Raw genomic sequence first — 15592 nt, forward strand, 5'->3', positions numbered from 1 at the left:
TCCAATTCCCACAATGTAACTGGATGATGACCTGTGTTACTTTTTCAATGCTTGACAAAGCTCCCTCCAGAGCCTCAGAAGAAAATATATAGCAAATTGAACACCATGTGTCAAACCAGTGGCGTGCTCCTTTAAGTCTTTTGAAAATGGCTTTTACAGCTCTAACCCACTGAGACTTGGACCCTGAAAGTGCTCTGTGGTGTCAGGCAATGAGACTTTATAGTAGCAGATTCTCTCAGTCATGTGAGCTGATATTTTGAGCTGCCATGGACCACACCTGTTCCAGCCAATTCCTAAAACCTTGTTGTTTTTTTTGGTTGGTCCATCCTCGGAGGCGCTCGTCACTGCCCACCAGGAAAACCTCCAAGCCCTGCTGTTTCAGAGACCCAGTTGTGTGACCATGTCCATTTTCACACATCCAATAGGTTAACAAGGAAAATCAACTATTCATTTACCATCTAATATCAAGGACATGGTTATCAGATAATCATGTCATGATGTTTTGGGTCATCTGTGTTTGAACAGAGCTGGGAAATTAAATAATCTTGTAAATCTGGCATGTTTCTGAACAATATTCAAACATATGTTTGGCATTTCTCTGCTGCAGTTTTTTGTTATTGGCTCACACTTACAGCGATAAAAACCTCCATGATAAGCCAATAGCCTATCAGCCATGCTGAGGAATGAGTCAGGCTCTGGATCAAACATCAAAAAATATTAGCTCTCTTTCTCATTCTACAAGTGCTTTAACCATTAACAACATCGTGTGGACTAGTCACCTAATGACCCATTAATGTATTCCCTGCTATGACTTGATGTTACCATAAAACCATGAATAAATCACCGAAAATATTTAGATGTTTATTATTTTGTATACAACATTATTAATTAAAAGGCAAATGACAACAAATTCAAACAGATGTCAAAGTACTTTTCTGAACTCTTAAAAAACCTTAATAGCAATACAACCAGTGTATGTTTTATGATCGTCATCACATTCTCAAAATTGGAAGCAGCAAACAAATCTTCAAAGTTTCCCTTTCATTCTTCACAAATGTTCAGCATGAGACTGAACACGAAGTGGGATTTACTACAGCTAGCAGACAAGACTTTACAAAATTATAACAAGTAAGACGACACAAAAGCCGTGTTCAATCAAATTGAATAAAACTCTCGACAGTTTAAATTGAAGGAAAAATGCTAAGGATACAGGCAGTACTGAGAGCCTGAGCAGTGCGACGGCTCCCTGGAGTCGTAGTTCTCTATGAACTTCTCCATGGCCGCCACGCAGCGCTTGCCGATGTCCCTGAGGTTCTCCTGCAGCGAGGACTGGATGGACTGCTCCAGAGACGGATCCTTTGCAATCAGCATCTTTGCTACGAGGCCAAATGTTTCACATTCCTGATAGTACACCTGAAAGAAAAACACAATCACGGTTTTAGGGCAAAAATGCTCCCGGAAGGAGAGAGATGAAGCACGAGGGGGACAACAGACAGAGGAGAAAGTGGGAGTGTTGGAGGAGAAGAAGAGCAGAACAAATGCGTTAGCCGAGAAGTCTTGTCGTGCATTCCCAATTACCACTGAATGGATTAACCACGGAAGCGCTCGCACACAGGCTGTTCACAAGTGTTGTGTGTGCGGAGATTTGTGGACATTTTCTGCATCAGCTACCTGTTGCCAGACGGCTTTGTTTTTTCCTTGCAGTGCCCCTAAAATCCTGCAACCATGGAGATGTGAAAAGCAAGAGGCCATCTTTTCCGTCAAGTGGGTGGAAACACACACACACTCTCTCGCGCAAACACGCAGCAGACGATGAGCAGAGCCACATGTGATGTCTGTCACATTGAAGGCAGCATTAAAGCACGTGCTAGAGGCTCTGATGCAGGTGAGCCTGCCCGGCTGTATGTTTTTGATCACTTGGAAAAATGCAAATAGAGGAATAGCATCATTAGTCATGTCAAACACAGAATAAGACCTTCTTTGTCGGGCTCAGCAAAGTGACGCCAGTAATGACACTCATGTTGCCACAGGCATTTCAAAATGTTTTAGACTCCAGCAAACAAAAATTTTTTTTTTCCTTGTCTCGTATCTCCCGGATCTTCTAAGATCCCCCCCGCCTCTCTCTCTAATCCCAGCTTCTCTTATCTCTTCTCTTCCTCTATCTGTTCATAACTATCCCTTCTCCCAAGGTAGGGGTGTGTGTGTGTGTGTGTGTGTGTGTGTGTGTGTGTGTGTGTGTGTGTGTGTGTGTGTGTGTGTGTGTGCGCGCGCGTGTGTGTGTGTGTGTGTGTGTGTTCGTCTAACAACGCTGCACCACCTCATCTATCTCCCTCCTCTTCTGTTGGATGGCTCGGTCTCGTGCTGCCGTTTGGCTCCCAGTTGAAGGGAGCTCCCAGTCTCTGCTTCGTTCTCTTTCTTTGCTTTTGGTCCCTCTGTGATCGCTCTCTCTGTTTTGGTTCCTGTCGTTCTGCACCTGCACAAAAAACAAAAAAATAAATTAAAAAAAGCAAGACAGGAGTTGTTAGACTGTAGTAATCAAAACAGTTGGTCAAAGAACACGGGTACAAACGGTGCTGATAACTGAGCTGCTAATTAACAGGAGATGACTGAAGTGTCACATGTCAGCTCGTAACACTGAGCCAAGTGAATTATAAGTTCTGCAACTGTTTTGACGGTATACGTGTTCACAGGTAAGAAAGCATGCAATTCATTGTGAATCCATGTGCAATCCATTTTCCTCAGGAGCTGGTGGAGACCAAAAACGGAGCCAGAAACTCGACTCCAAATGAGGGTTAATGTCACCTGCTGAAAGTGTAAATAAGCAACTGTTTTCTGTTCATCTTTATAAGGTGATGATAAATCTGTGCTGCCTCCGCAGGCTGTTTCCGCTGCCCTCAAGGGAACAACACAATCACTTAATCCAGATTTAATGAGTCACTAACTTACTCACCTTCTAATAAGCTTATAAATGTTCAGTAATCATTTTTTATTTTTTTTTTAAACCTTTTTACTACATTGTACATTGTGCTTTTTACTTCATTAGCCGTCAACAGGAATTATAGAGAAAAAAGATTTTAAAAAGTTGAACTATGGACGATTTTTTTTTTTTTTTTAAAGTGTTAGCAGCATAATCTTAAAGAGGAACTTTAAATTCAGACTTTATAAATCATGGCTTGTTGAACTTCTAAATGGAAAAAAGGGTTTGGGTTTTTCACCAAATCATAACGAAACATCAGGAAAGGAAAACACCTATATGACATTAGACCCGTGTATGACAGATTTGTAACTTTAAGCAGCAAATGTTCTCAACAGCTAGATCACATTTATGATCACTGTGCTGATTAATATTGACTGATGTAGTTAAAAAAAAAACAAATTAAAAAAAACAGACTGTCACTCTTGGATTTCTATTTCCCTCTTCACTTTAACTTCACTGCCACAGTAACCAGCTGCGATTGATCATGTGCTTCTCTGCTCCGTGCTGTGTTAAGGTCAGCCAAGAAATTTATGCGATCATTTGATTTCAGCCTTTTCTGCAGCACCTGGGCTGTTTGCTTTAAAGTCTGTGCTCTGGACTCCTGTCTGATGAAAAAACAAACACACCATCTACTCGGATGTACATACACATTACTATTACAATTAGGGGACTAAGCAGTTGATCGATGAACAGAAAAATAAATCAGCCACTGCAGGACATTTGAAAATGTTACTTTCAGCTTTTAGGGAGTGGGCATTTGTCAATAATGTCTGACATTTTGTAAACAGAGAGATTAATCAAGAAAATGATGTACAGATAATATGATAATGGAAATCCCTGTTAGTTGAGGCCCTTATTTCTACCACACACACACACACACACGACAGGAAATCAATTCACTCACAGCAGGGGTGCAATTTCTCATTATATTCTATTTTCATTTTATTTACAATTAATCATTTGGTCAATAAAACATAATAAAACTGAGGAAAATAAAATGGCCCATCACAATGTCCAACAGCACAAGTTACTGTTTTTAAATTTAGTGTAGTCTGTCTATAGTCACATTTAAGAACCAAAAAGCATGAAATATTCTGGTATTAATGCTTAAAAATGACTGAAATGATTAATGATTATCAAAACAGTTGCTGGGTAATTTTATTTTTAAAGACAAATTGATTAACTGACATGTTGCACTTGTAATTCACAAAAAATAAATAATTTTCATACCAGCTGTTGTCATCTTTTAATCTTTTGATTTTTCAACACAAAACTGTCAAAAAATCTCTATGAATTAATCATATTTCAGTTGGACTGTGCTGCTCTACACCACACTAATACTTTGAGAGAAAGAATAGTACAATATTATCTGATTCTGAATGGACCACTAGATATTTGAACATTTCATAACCAAACGGGAATCAGAGTGGATTTTGGGCTGGTGAACTTACGGTGAACTGCGTGTCCTTGTCTCTGCTGGAAGCAGACCTGGGTAAGAAAGGTCTGGTAGCTGGAAAACAGACAAACCACAAGGTCAACACCACAAAACAACAAGAGAATTTAGACAAACACAAATTGACTTCTACATATTAGCAGGGTCTCCTTTTTGTATTTACAAGGCCTGTCGGTACCAGGAGTATCTTTATGTCACCACTGATGTTAGGCTGGAGTGCCAGAACCCAGCTCAAGTTTTGGCAGAACATGGCTGATTTTTGGGATATTTTCCTTGCAATGTTGGACTGCAGTGTTCCTATGCAAAGCAATAGGTTCGTTGTGGCTCATTATATACTGCTGGCTAGTCTCTCCCTCTCCTTTTCTCTCTCACTTGCAATATACACACAAATCAGCGATGAGTCACCATCATCGCACCATCACTCAGGCACACAAAAAACCTGTTCCACACTCACACATACACAAACACACACCTCCACAGTGCGGCAGTGCGCACACAGATACAGTGGCTGTGAGCAGGAGAAGATAAAAACATACAGTACCAGCAGCTCGGTTCAAAACAAAACATTATTCCATTTTATATGAGCGAAAATCTCAAACGTGGACTTTACGATTAGTGTTACAACCAAGGAAACGTTGTAATAAGAGATTTACTTTCAGACTCCTCCCACTGACAAATGATAAAGTAACTCTCGAGTGTCTAACAAACCCACCTCTGACTAACTACACCACACAGTTCACACGAGGCACAGACTGTATGATGGCCTGACTACTAGCAGTCCATTGATGACATAATCAATCTATCAAGTCCAGGAAAAGCATCTTAGTGATCAGCATTATGTAACAAGGGTTTGTTGCTACCACAACCACCAGATACCACGATGAGCAAAATGCCCTCCAAGTATTTGTAATGCAAAGTGCTTATGAAAATGCGTGCGTGCGCCTCTGCTTGCTTACACTGCCACCCGATGGTCATTTGATAAAATTGCAAGAAGATCACGCAAAGCTTGTAGAGTACATTATGTAATCTATGACTATGATCATATATAGGAGAGATGGATGCAATAACATTAACATGTTGAAATGTTAACAATGATTCATTTTTGTTGGGACTGTCGGAGAGTTATTTGCTTGGAAATGTAAAAAAAAATTCAGGCTGTGGTTTGTGGTGTTGTTCTGTTAAAGTATATTACAGTGTAAGCATGCTGCAGTCATAGTGTCTAACCAGCATGTTTATGTTCGCAAAAGAGACTGAGTTTGCTCCAGTGTTTGACATGGTTGACAGTGCCGAAAAATAAGATTCTTGCAACTCACAGACAACATGGCCAAAAGTATGTTGACACTCATACGTATCTAATTGACAAACATCTTAGCCCTTTAACCAAAGGCTTTTTTGAAACTACATCAGTGCAAAAATTATTTCCTGTAAACAGCCAAATATAATCTAGATGGAGGGCCGCGCGCCAAAAATAAATGTTTGTCATGTGAAATTACCTTTCATTAAAATCTTCTATATTTTACAGAAAATTTACATTTTAAATCCACTGCCTGGATGTCTCATCTTGACTGGCAGCCCAGACGCAGTGACGTAGGACACACTAACAGATAATGAGCATTAGCAGAGGAGAGAGAGAGAGAGAATACAATTATTCTTTGTAGATAAGATGTAAGCCAAAGTGATTGAATAGCGAAGCTTAACAGCTCTATGCTGTTAAAGTCATTTTGTACTTTTAAGGTGCACAAAGTTTACTGTTGGTAGTCATTACAATTTGGGATTTTTACAGTACTTAAGAATGAGGAGAAAAAGCACGAGCTCAAATACCGTGCTGGGACAAAACAAAGACGGCGCAGGCCAAACTTGCCCCGCGGATGTTTATGGCCAATTAGGAATTGTGTACAATTTAATTTCATACTTTAATACCCATTAATATCCTGTGTGATTTGATCTTCAATCAAGGAGGAATTACATCTTTAAAATCTTGAAAACAAAAAAACCTAATATTTTACAGTTTCAAACTGGCTCATTTACAGTATTGTATCAGTAGTTTATCCAATTTATGTCTCTGCAGATAAGCACTGGTATTGTGAAAGCCTTACCTGCAAAAACTTTATTTTACTGTCTGTGTTTTCACTGATTTCACTGTAGCCCATCGTTACTAGCTGAACATGAATTTGAGTGAAGTTGTGCGGTCACAACTTCTTTATGAGCACAAAAAAATACAGGAGGTCAACATATTAATCACCACAAGAGCTGGATAGTGTTGAATTCAAGTTCTTCCACATCAAAACATTTTTTATGGACTTCACCTAATCTATGGCGTTATGCTGAAACAGTTCTTCACTAAATCATGTATCAATGTTTGGCCATAAAGTGAACATTTTGTCCATGTCTTGATCTGATCTCATTGTAAATGTTTAAAAGGGATTCAGGGTGTGTGTCATTGCATGTTTTATAACTGTTTTACAGGCTTCTGCTGCAGATTTTTTTTTAAAAACTCACTGTTGTTTTGTTTAGGGGATGAGCTTCCATCAGTGCTCTCTCTCTGCTCGTGCCGCTCCCTCTCCCTCGGAGTGCTGTGGTGACGTTTATGCTGGAAGTGATCCCTCTGCAAGCCGTAAGCTCGGGGGTCGAAGTATTGGCGTCTCTGGTTGTTAAAGCCAGGTTTGTAGAATGAAGGGTCATCCCTTGGAAAACTGTATCATTAGAGGAAAAAGGCTTTCAGAGCGATCAATACTTTGGACCCACTAAAAAACAAAGTGCTTCCTGTTCTCAACCCGCAAGTCGTACCGAGGCCTGTTGAAGGGCTCGCCAGGCTTCGGTTTGTAAGATTTGGACAACCATGCCCTCGGCCGGGTCGGACTCCGCACTCTCCTGATCGGCCTCTTGTCGTCCTGAATGGACAGAGGCAAACCCGTTCATCACACTCTGGCGCTTTACAAAGACAACAGAACAATCGTACGGTGCGAGAGGATCATTTTGAGACGTGACATCCGAGACAGGATGTACCTGTGCGTCAGACGCAGCGCTGTCGGCGGACGTCTGGTAGGAAGGCTCATCACTGTGCTCCCATTGTGTTCCATTTGTGTACCTTGACACGGGGTCCTAAGGAGCAAAAGCAGAGTTTTATTGACAGGTATTATAATTTTACAGAAAAGTAGTATATGATATTATTAGAGCGGAAATAATCGAATAATTTTAACATGTGTGCGTGTTGTTGGTTTTTTTTCTATATTTATTGGCCAAAACCTTGTAATTGTCCGGTTCGTCTTCATACTCAACATTTTTGTATTGTAATCCCATTGCCTACTTTGAGGCTGGCCTTGTGTTTACCTGTTTGATCCGTGCCTAACACATTTTGCTGTCAAAGTTCGTGGATAACTCGAAGACTTGCGCAGTCAAATCAAATCAAACCATCAGATTTATATCTGAGATTCAATCACACAAGAAATCATCTTTTATTCTTTTTTTTAACAAACAATATTTTAACAATCAATGAGTCATTCTCAAAGCAAAAGTCCAAACAATCACATTTTCAGTTTTAAACTCAAATTTCATAAACAAATGCCTGAGTAAAGAAAAAAAGAAAGTACTGACAGATAAGTGAATGATAATGACTGTTAGTTTTAGTCTTGGACAGATTGTGCAAATAGCCCATGCTGAAACAGTTTTGATGCAGGTTTTACTCAGAATTTTTTTTTTATTGTTAAAAGTAGGCTCCACAAGAGTTTCAGTCTCCACTTGGAGCTTTAAATATAGTGTCAGACTGAGAATCAGCAACCCAGGAAATCGAATCAAGTTCTCTCTGAAATGAAAGTAAAGTGGAAAATAAAGGCAGTTCCGCTAAATTTCCAACACTTTCGATCTGTACCATTGAGGCGGTTTGTGACAGCGGACACTGTTTACTGTTCACTTTTTTTTTCTTTTTACCTTGTTTTCCTGAGTTTCCTGCGGTCGTGAGTCCATTTCTGCCTGTTTGTAGCGCTGATTGAAATTGTATGACAGACTTTAATCCTCTCTCGTGTCCAACAGACCAGGAAGTGCGTGTGATCTCTCAAATGCGTCCCGTCTGTCCATCTGTAAAGTACAACATTTGCATTGCTGTCGCTGTGTAACCTATTATCTCCCGGGCTGCAACGTAAACACAATTTATTTAAAACGTTTAACTTGTTGTTCAATGTCTCCTATCGTCGACAAACACAACTTGTTCTCTATGGTGTGTTGCGCAACGCAACATGTTTTTACTTCCTTTTTCTACAACCGCCCAATCAGGTTGAGACTGCAGGCATGAAAGCTTATCACAAAAAAAAACCGAAAAAAAAAAAAAAAAAAGGCGTTTCTCTTTAAAAACGCGCATGCGCAATCTACCCCACGCAATCTACCCCATGCTGTCGCCTGCTTTTACCTTTATTTCCCGGCCCGGCTCGGTGTGCCGATGTGCACTCTGCAACAACATTTGGAAGCGGTGCTCAGATTAGATTTTTTTTTTTTTTTTTTTTTTTTTTTTCACACGGAAACCTAAAGACTTTGACCTCTATGAGTATCTGTGACAGAAATGTAGTCCAACACACTCCTCAACATCAACACAAAGGGCAGTGGCCAATTTGTCGACCTCGCACTTCCTGCCATTAACACGGTCTCTTGTTAGTGAACTTGTAGTCAAATAAAATTGATGTTGCATCTTAAAAGACCTATGGTGAGAACCTGTGACTCTGTGTGGCAATACAACTGTTGTAAGAATGATTATATTAAAATATTTAAAAAAAAAAAATTTGTAACGAAATGTTGCAACAAAGCATGTGCTGACGAATCCTTAAAATATAAATAGGCAAAGGCTTTTGTTACTGTATTTATATCCTCCTGACCACACAAGGACTCAAATGCTGTTGTGATGATGACATACCTTAACATCACAGTATAAGCACAGAACTTTGTCTCTTATCCCCAAGTTCAACTCACATACTTAACAAGTTCTCAAGTTACATTACATTTCATTTAGCTGACGCTTTTATCCAAAGTCACTTACAATAAGTGCATTTACAACCATGAGGGTACAAAACCCAGAGCAACAAGAATCAAGAAAATACAATTTCTTCAAGATAGCCAAACTACAAAGTGCTATCAGTAAGTGCCATGTTAAGTGCTACTAAAGTGCTACCTGTTCAAGGTAAAGTCGGAAGAGGTGTGATTTTAGTTTGCGGTGGAAGATGTACAGAATTTCTGCTGTCCTGATATCATTGGGGAGCTCATTCCACCATTTAGGAGCCAAGACAGCAAACAGACTTCCCATGAAGTTCCCATGCTGATCATCAGAAATGTAGGATATTTTAATAAAGCACATAATTTATCTAATCATATATCTTATAGATTTTTCTCTCCTGGACACCGTTAGACCTGTCTGTTTCTATATCGCTGGAACAATACCTGAATGTATGGAACACATCAATAAACTATCTTCCCTCACACAAAAGGAACAATTTGCATATGTATGTATAAAGACATTTTGTTTTGTTTTGCGAGTGCGAGAAATGACAAGGTGAGTGTGAGAATAAAGAATAGCTGAGGTCATCATATGCTGACATCCCTCCCCTGAAGTTTTGTGTTCCTCTCTCCACCCACAGTCTCCACCCATCACACCTCTTCCTGTCTGGAAAGAGAGAGACACAGTTTTATTAAAACCAGCCAGAGAACCTTAAGATGACTGTGAGCTATGTGGTCCTCTACTTTTTCTCTTTTGCTCGTGGCAGACCTAAAACATTAAGGATAGACCTGTTTACAAAGGTAATCCTGCAACGCTGACGCTGTCGGGACTCTGTTTTGTTCCACTGTTGGTGTTGGGGTTGACAACTTGTTGGAGCAGGTTTTCTTTCTTGTCAGGTCAGTATGGTACCAATTGTTCTGTGTTAATGTTGGGCTGTGTTCGGTATGTAAGCTTATAAGAGGGGTATAGTATACCAGTACCTGCAATAAATAATTTCTGATACAGAAAAAATATTTTCTGGTTTCACATGACTTTGTTGAGAAGGTAAAATTCCTTTTTAATTACTGAGAGGGGGAGGAGACAGCTGGAAAAAAAAAACCCACAATGTTCTCAGCTTTTTTTTTTCAGTTTGCTTCATAAAAATGTTCAATTTATCCTGCAGGATTTTTCACATGATCAACACTGAATTTATCCTGGCTTCATTCGACACTCCCAACTAAGTTTCTTTTTACTGTACAAGATCACCTATAAGAAAAGACATGAGGTAAGGATGCAAAATTCCTTGTAGCATCCCGACAACTCTCCGTATGCTCAAAACTGCTGATTTTCTATGTTTTCTAAATCTATTAAAATACAAGAATAAATAAAATATGTATTTCCTACCATGTCTGTGGCTTTCAGCTTTTAGCCTCTAATTGAAGACACGTGGTTACATAATATATTCATTAATTTTTTTAATAAGAGGTCGACATCGTGGATTCTAGAAAATATTACTCAAACATGAATAACACGCATTTACTGGGGACTATTTTCAGCTACAAATTTGGTACTCAAGTGAGTGTTTATAGCAGCTCATTGGTTGGTTTGACTAAAAAAAACAACTCCATTGGCCAAGTTCATTGTAATAAAGTAACATGTCAGGGTGAGTTTTTACTCCTCCGCACTGGCGACAGACGTAACCAGAGGGATTATGTTTTTAGATGCATGTACTGCCTCATTCTCCTTGTAAATGCAATATCTTAGTAACGCATCGAGGGACTTTCTTCAAACGTGGCACAAATGTCCATTTGGACTCAAGAACGAAGTGATTAGATCTTGGTAGCGAAAGGTCAGAAGTCAGTGTGAATTTGCAAAACACATTTGTGGCCAAAACCCCAGAATTGATTCACTAATTATGACATAATTTCACATAAATGCCTAATGGTATAACATTATAAGTTAATAACATCTTGCATCTAAAAGTCAAAGGTCAACTAGCGCATCAAAATGATCTGCAAAAACAGTTTTCTGGCCATTACTCAACACTGTAACTCAGGATCAGAGGGAGAGATTGTTAAAATTTTACACAACACTGAAATGGTGATAATATTCTCAGAGGTCCACCTTGAAACTTTGGTGACTGTGGAAATCTTCTGTTCTATCAGATTGAAGATGTGTCTGAAGTGTCTGCATTTTAGAATTTGTGGCATCTTTACAGCAGCATCTCTATTGAAAGCATTACTGTCATGGCTACAACTTAATGGTCTATCAGAACACAATTTTTTTGACCAAATTCCTTCAAATTCTTTATTACATATAATAAATGAGTCTGGACAGATACGGATGTCAACTCGTACTTGACTGGTTAGAAGAGGCAAACAACCCTGTGGCAATGATTCTAGCTGTGTTTTTATCATTTTTGGACAACAGTGGCACAGAAAAATAAGCTTTGGCTCCACAGTGAACACTTGTTATTTGTCTTTCCATTTGTTAATACTTTGAAAAATATAGACTGTCACCAGACTTATCTTCATTGTTTGGGTATATCTGGGATCTCATATGGTTTAATGTCACATTCATTTCTCACAGGGTGCAAACATTTTCAAGGGCGCAGATTCTACAGGAGTTTAATTTGCAATGCCAGGCACTGGCTGCCAACGACAACAGAGGCTTTAAACAGGAGTTTGAGGTGACTACTTTGTATAGAAATGCAACCTAGATTACATTTACGATTTGTAAAGTTTTTGTTAAAGTCTTTGGCTCTGTGCAGGAGCTGAACGAAGTTGGCAAAGACCTCCCCACCAGAGCGGGGGACTTGGAGCTCAACAGAGAAAAGAACAGATACCCCTACATTTTACCATGTAAGTGCAAAACTCCTCATACTGGAACTGATTACAGCAGGTATGTGCAGCAATGTTTTAAGACTTTTATTTGTGTCTGCTTCACACATCTGGTTGTAGATGATCACTGTCGGGTGAGGCTGTCGACTCACAGCTCTTATTCACACTCCGACTACATCAATGCCAATTTTGTGCCTGTAAGTTCTCATTCACTTCCTCAACCTAATTCATTTAGTCGGGCATCCTTATTATTCAGGCACCCTGTCTGTCTGTCTGTCTGTCTCTACATCTGTCTGCATCTGTTATTGTGATTGCATTCAGGGTGGAGGATCAGAGAGAGACTTCATCTGCACTCAGGGTCCTCTGCCCAACACCACGGCCGACTTCTGGAGGATGGTGTGGGAGCAAAACGTCAGAATACTTGTCATGGTGACAGCCCTGAGACACAAGAACATAGTGAGAGACACATTCCATCTGTGTGTGTGTTTGTGCGTCAGTCTGTATGCAGATTTGTGTGTGGCCTTTTTATACATGCGGGTGTATATGTACCAGAGCTGGTTGTTAATGCAAGGTTGACAGACAGAAAAGGAAGTTTCCCATGAAATATTTAACTCCTGTAAAACTACAACTCTTTTTATATTATTTACATTTACCGGTAGATGAAATAAACAAATAAGATGTAACTATTAATTTAATTCACGTAAACATAATGTATTGCTGACTGTAATATTTGCACAGGTATACAGATATGAAAGTGGTACCCATTATCTCACATGACTGTAAGCAACAAAGTGAATAAGTGTATTTCCCAAAATGTCTACCTTTCCCTTTATTATACAGTGTCAAAAGAAAATAAGTGTGTTCCTTGTGTTTGTCTGTACTTGTGGCTTAGACGATGATCAGATCATATTTTATTAGTTAATGCAGAAACCCACACAGGGTTCCCATGCTTTATCTTTTTATTGTTTGTACAGTAATATGAGGGCATCTCCCTCTGATCCTGTGTGTTAAGCAGGTGCTGTGTGATAAATACTGGCCTCTGGACCCAGGGACAGTTTATTATGGATTGATGCAAGTGACAACAGTGTCCCGCAAACAAGGGCCCAATTATTTTGTCACCACCATCCACCTCCGACAGGTGAGTGCAAGACACATTCATCTCAGACTTTGGTGCCTTTGAAGTGCCGCTGTTGACTTCTGTGTGCACTGACCGGACCTGAAATCAATCAAAGAAGTAGCTCCTTGTGGGTGTGTCAAAGGAAAGTGTTTGTGTTTCAGAGAGACTGCCCGACAGACAGGATAATCACACACTACTACTACCCTTCCTGGCCAGACCGGGGCATCCCAAAAGACTCATCCTCTCTCTGTGCCTTCACTGAGCATGTGCGGCAGCATTTAGAAGGCATCCCTTGTCTGGGACCAGCCGTGGTGCACTGCAGGTGTGACCTCTGACTTTAAGTCCATCCCTCCTCTCCTTCAAGAAACACATTGTGTTAACAACTTGTCTCTGTCAGCATTATTTCTGCAGTTTTCAGAGGTCCATCAATAAGTACATGAGACGGTGTTTAAAGCCAATGCTTCTTTTTTTTTTATAATTCAGTGCAGGTGTTGGCCGGTCAGGGACATTTGTGACATTGTTGTGGCTGATGCAGCTGTGTGTCAGGGGGATCCGACCTGATATCCGGGCCGCTGTTGAGGACCTGCGGGTGCATCGGATGTGGATGGTCCAGTCTCTGGTCAGTTCATAATAACACTCACCTGTAAGAGTAAAAGATAGTTTACAAAAATAAAAGGAGCAATAAAACAGTAAAGAAAAATGTCTTCATACAGAATAGCACCATTTAGAGTGTTACATTAATCATATTATTTTGATACATCATAACAGTACTTCATATTTTATAAACCAGCATGTTTTCTTTTAAAAAATCACAAGTGTGCAGACTCTAAATATCAAAAGTACCCATATATGCAGGGAAATTGTCCTGTCCTACATTATTACATATTATGTTATCACATTATTATTCATAATTCAACGTGTAAGCAGCATATTTGTTTTAGCTGGTTGAAGTAGAGATACTGTTTGGTTTAAAGGAATGGTTTAACATTTTGGGGAAACGGTCTAATTGCCGTTTTGTTCACAGTTAAGTGGACAAGAGTGATACTGCTCTCATGTAAGCTAAGGCAGCCTATTAGCTTAGCTTAGCATAACAAAAAATGAGTGTAGGTGGGAACAGCTGGCTTAAAGCTGCAGTTAACTAAATTTAGCTTAGCATAAAAAGTGAGCACAGGTGGAATGAGGCTGTCAACTTATCTATAGCATAAAATAAAGCAAGCAAAATATGGCATCTGTAGCATAAAATAAACACAATAGTCATGTTAAACACAGCATATCCCACCTAAGACTAGTATTATAAGTTTTTAAATGCAAACCTATAAATCACTCGTATGCTCTCTCTCATGCTTACTATAAATCTGCCACCTCCATGCTCATAAACACTGTTCACTACTAGTTCATAACAAATAAATGACCAGGCATCCTCATTACCAGCTCATTCCTTTGTTTGTACTCAGGAGCAGTACGTGTTTGTTCATCATTGTCTGCTACACTGGCTCAGTGGAGGAACCTCTGCATGGTGAGAATACAGAAATAAGCCCCCAGCAGAGTACCATTAGTCACTGTAACAAATGGCGACATTTTAATTAGGTGTCTTCTCTTTTCCAGCAGCCCACAGATCCAGGGAGCCAGTGTGAGTGCTAACCACCACTTTCAGGATCGATCCCAGAGCTCCTCAGGACGGGGAGAGCGAGCAGGGAGGAGGAGACATCACCGCCATAGACAAAAACCTCCAGCAGACCAACCACAGAACACACTGCAGCAGATTTTACACCCTGGGAACCTGCTGAGGAGGCTGCTGCCCTCCTCGTTCCAGTTGAATCCAGCCTCACACACTTCTTGAACTGACATACTGCAAGATGTTTGTGTGTAAAGACACAGGACATTTAAATGTTCTCGCAGTAGCTCAGGCGAAAGGATAAAGACTGCAGAAATAATGCTGCGTGTACCGTGTGAGGACAGGCCCTGCAGGTGGAAAACTGACCCGGCAAAATGCAGGAAGAATGTTTCCTGCCATATCAGGTCAAACCTGTTCTTCGACTATTACTTAACACGAGATACATGAGAAACATTAGAGTCTGCTACCTGTGTGTGCAGTGAAATACTGGTAACTCATGTTAACCCCATGATGTCTTCTGTGCAGCTGGGCAGTTCACAGTTATTTTTTTTTTTTTAATGTTTGTTTACCTCCACTATTGATAAAGTGCCATTGTGAGATGACTTTTATTAAGGTTTTTTTTTTTTGGAAAAA

At 39.9% G+C, this 15592-nt stretch overlaps 2 protein-coding genes across 3 annotated transcripts; one reads left to right on the plus strand and one right to left on the minus strand.

Annotated features, from left to right (window-relative positions):
* Positions 1-848: 848 nt before the first annotated feature.
* On the minus strand, positions 849-8702 carry LOC138193250 (periphilin-1). The gene is made up of 7 exons (XM_069141165.1): positions 8358-8702; positions 7437-7532; positions 7218-7321; positions 6930-7123; positions 4429-4487; positions 2318-2473; positions 849-1413 (listed from the first exon to the last, which is right to left on the minus strand). The coding sequence occupies exons 1-7, from the start codon at positions 8391-8393 to the stop codon at positions 1201-1203; spliced, it is 858 nt and encodes a 285-aa protein (XP_068997266.1). The 5' UTR covers positions 8394-8702; the 3' UTR covers positions 849-1200.
* A 1386-nt stretch (positions 8703-10088) lies between these two features.
* LOC138193249 (receptor-type tyrosine-protein phosphatase V-like) lies at positions 10089-15561 on the plus strand. 2 transcript variants are annotated; one of them, XM_069141163.1, is made up of 11 exons: positions 10089-10304; positions 10571-10672; positions 11977-12076; positions 12158-12248; positions 12348-12424; positions 12549-12683; positions 13243-13365; positions 13506-13666; positions 13828-13963; positions 14799-14860; positions 14950-15561. In XM_069141163.1, exons 2-11 carry the CDS (start codon positions 10668-10670, stop codon positions 15182-15184), a joined length of 1125 nt encoding a protein of 374 aa, XP_068997264.1. In that variant the 5' UTR covers positions 10089-10304; positions 10571-10667; the 3' UTR covers positions 15185-15561. The 2 variants fall into 2 exon arrangements, with proteins under 2 accessions (XP_068997264.1, XP_068997265.1); XM_069141164.1 differs by having other exon boundaries at positions 14953-15561.
* The last annotated feature ends 31 nt before the right edge of the window (positions 15562-15592 follow it).

This window comes from Embiotoca jacksoni, unplaced genomic scaffold, assembly GCF_022577435.1.
Source record: "Embiotoca jacksoni isolate LCO1_2020_lvr unplaced genomic scaffold, fEmbJac1.0.p SCAF_9, whole genome shotgun sequence".
In the NCBI taxonomy this organism is placed as follows: domain Eukaryota; kingdom Metazoa; phylum Chordata; class Actinopteri; family Embiotocidae; genus Embiotoca; species Embiotoca jacksoni.

What these genes read in the sequence shown, in the direction of transcription:
- LOC138193250 (XM_069141165.1), bottom strand. Translation starts at nt 8,393, where the DNA reads ATGGACTCACGACCGCAGGAAACTCAGGAAAACAAG. An exon ending in GCGCTGCGTCTGACGCACAG is followed by an intron (nt 7,322 to 7,436) that starts GTACATCCTGTC and finishes CTGTCCATTCAG; the next exon opens with GACGACAAGAGGCCGATCAG. An exon ending in GAGCCCTTCAACAGGCCTCG is followed by an intron (nt 7,124 to 7,217) that starts GTACGACTTGCG and finishes CTAATGATACAG; the next exon opens with TTTTCCAAGGGATGACCCTT.
- LOC138193249 (XM_069141163.1), top strand. An exon ending in TCAATGCCAATTTTGTGCCT is followed by an intron (nt 12,425 to 12,548) that starts GTAAGTTCTCAT and finishes GATTGCATTCAG; the next exon opens with GGTGGAGGATCAGAGAGAGA. An exon ending in CCACCATCCACCTCCGACAG is followed by an intron (nt 13,366 to 13,505) that starts GTGAGTGCAAGA and finishes TTTGTGTTTCAG; the next exon opens with AGAGACTGCCCGACAGACAG.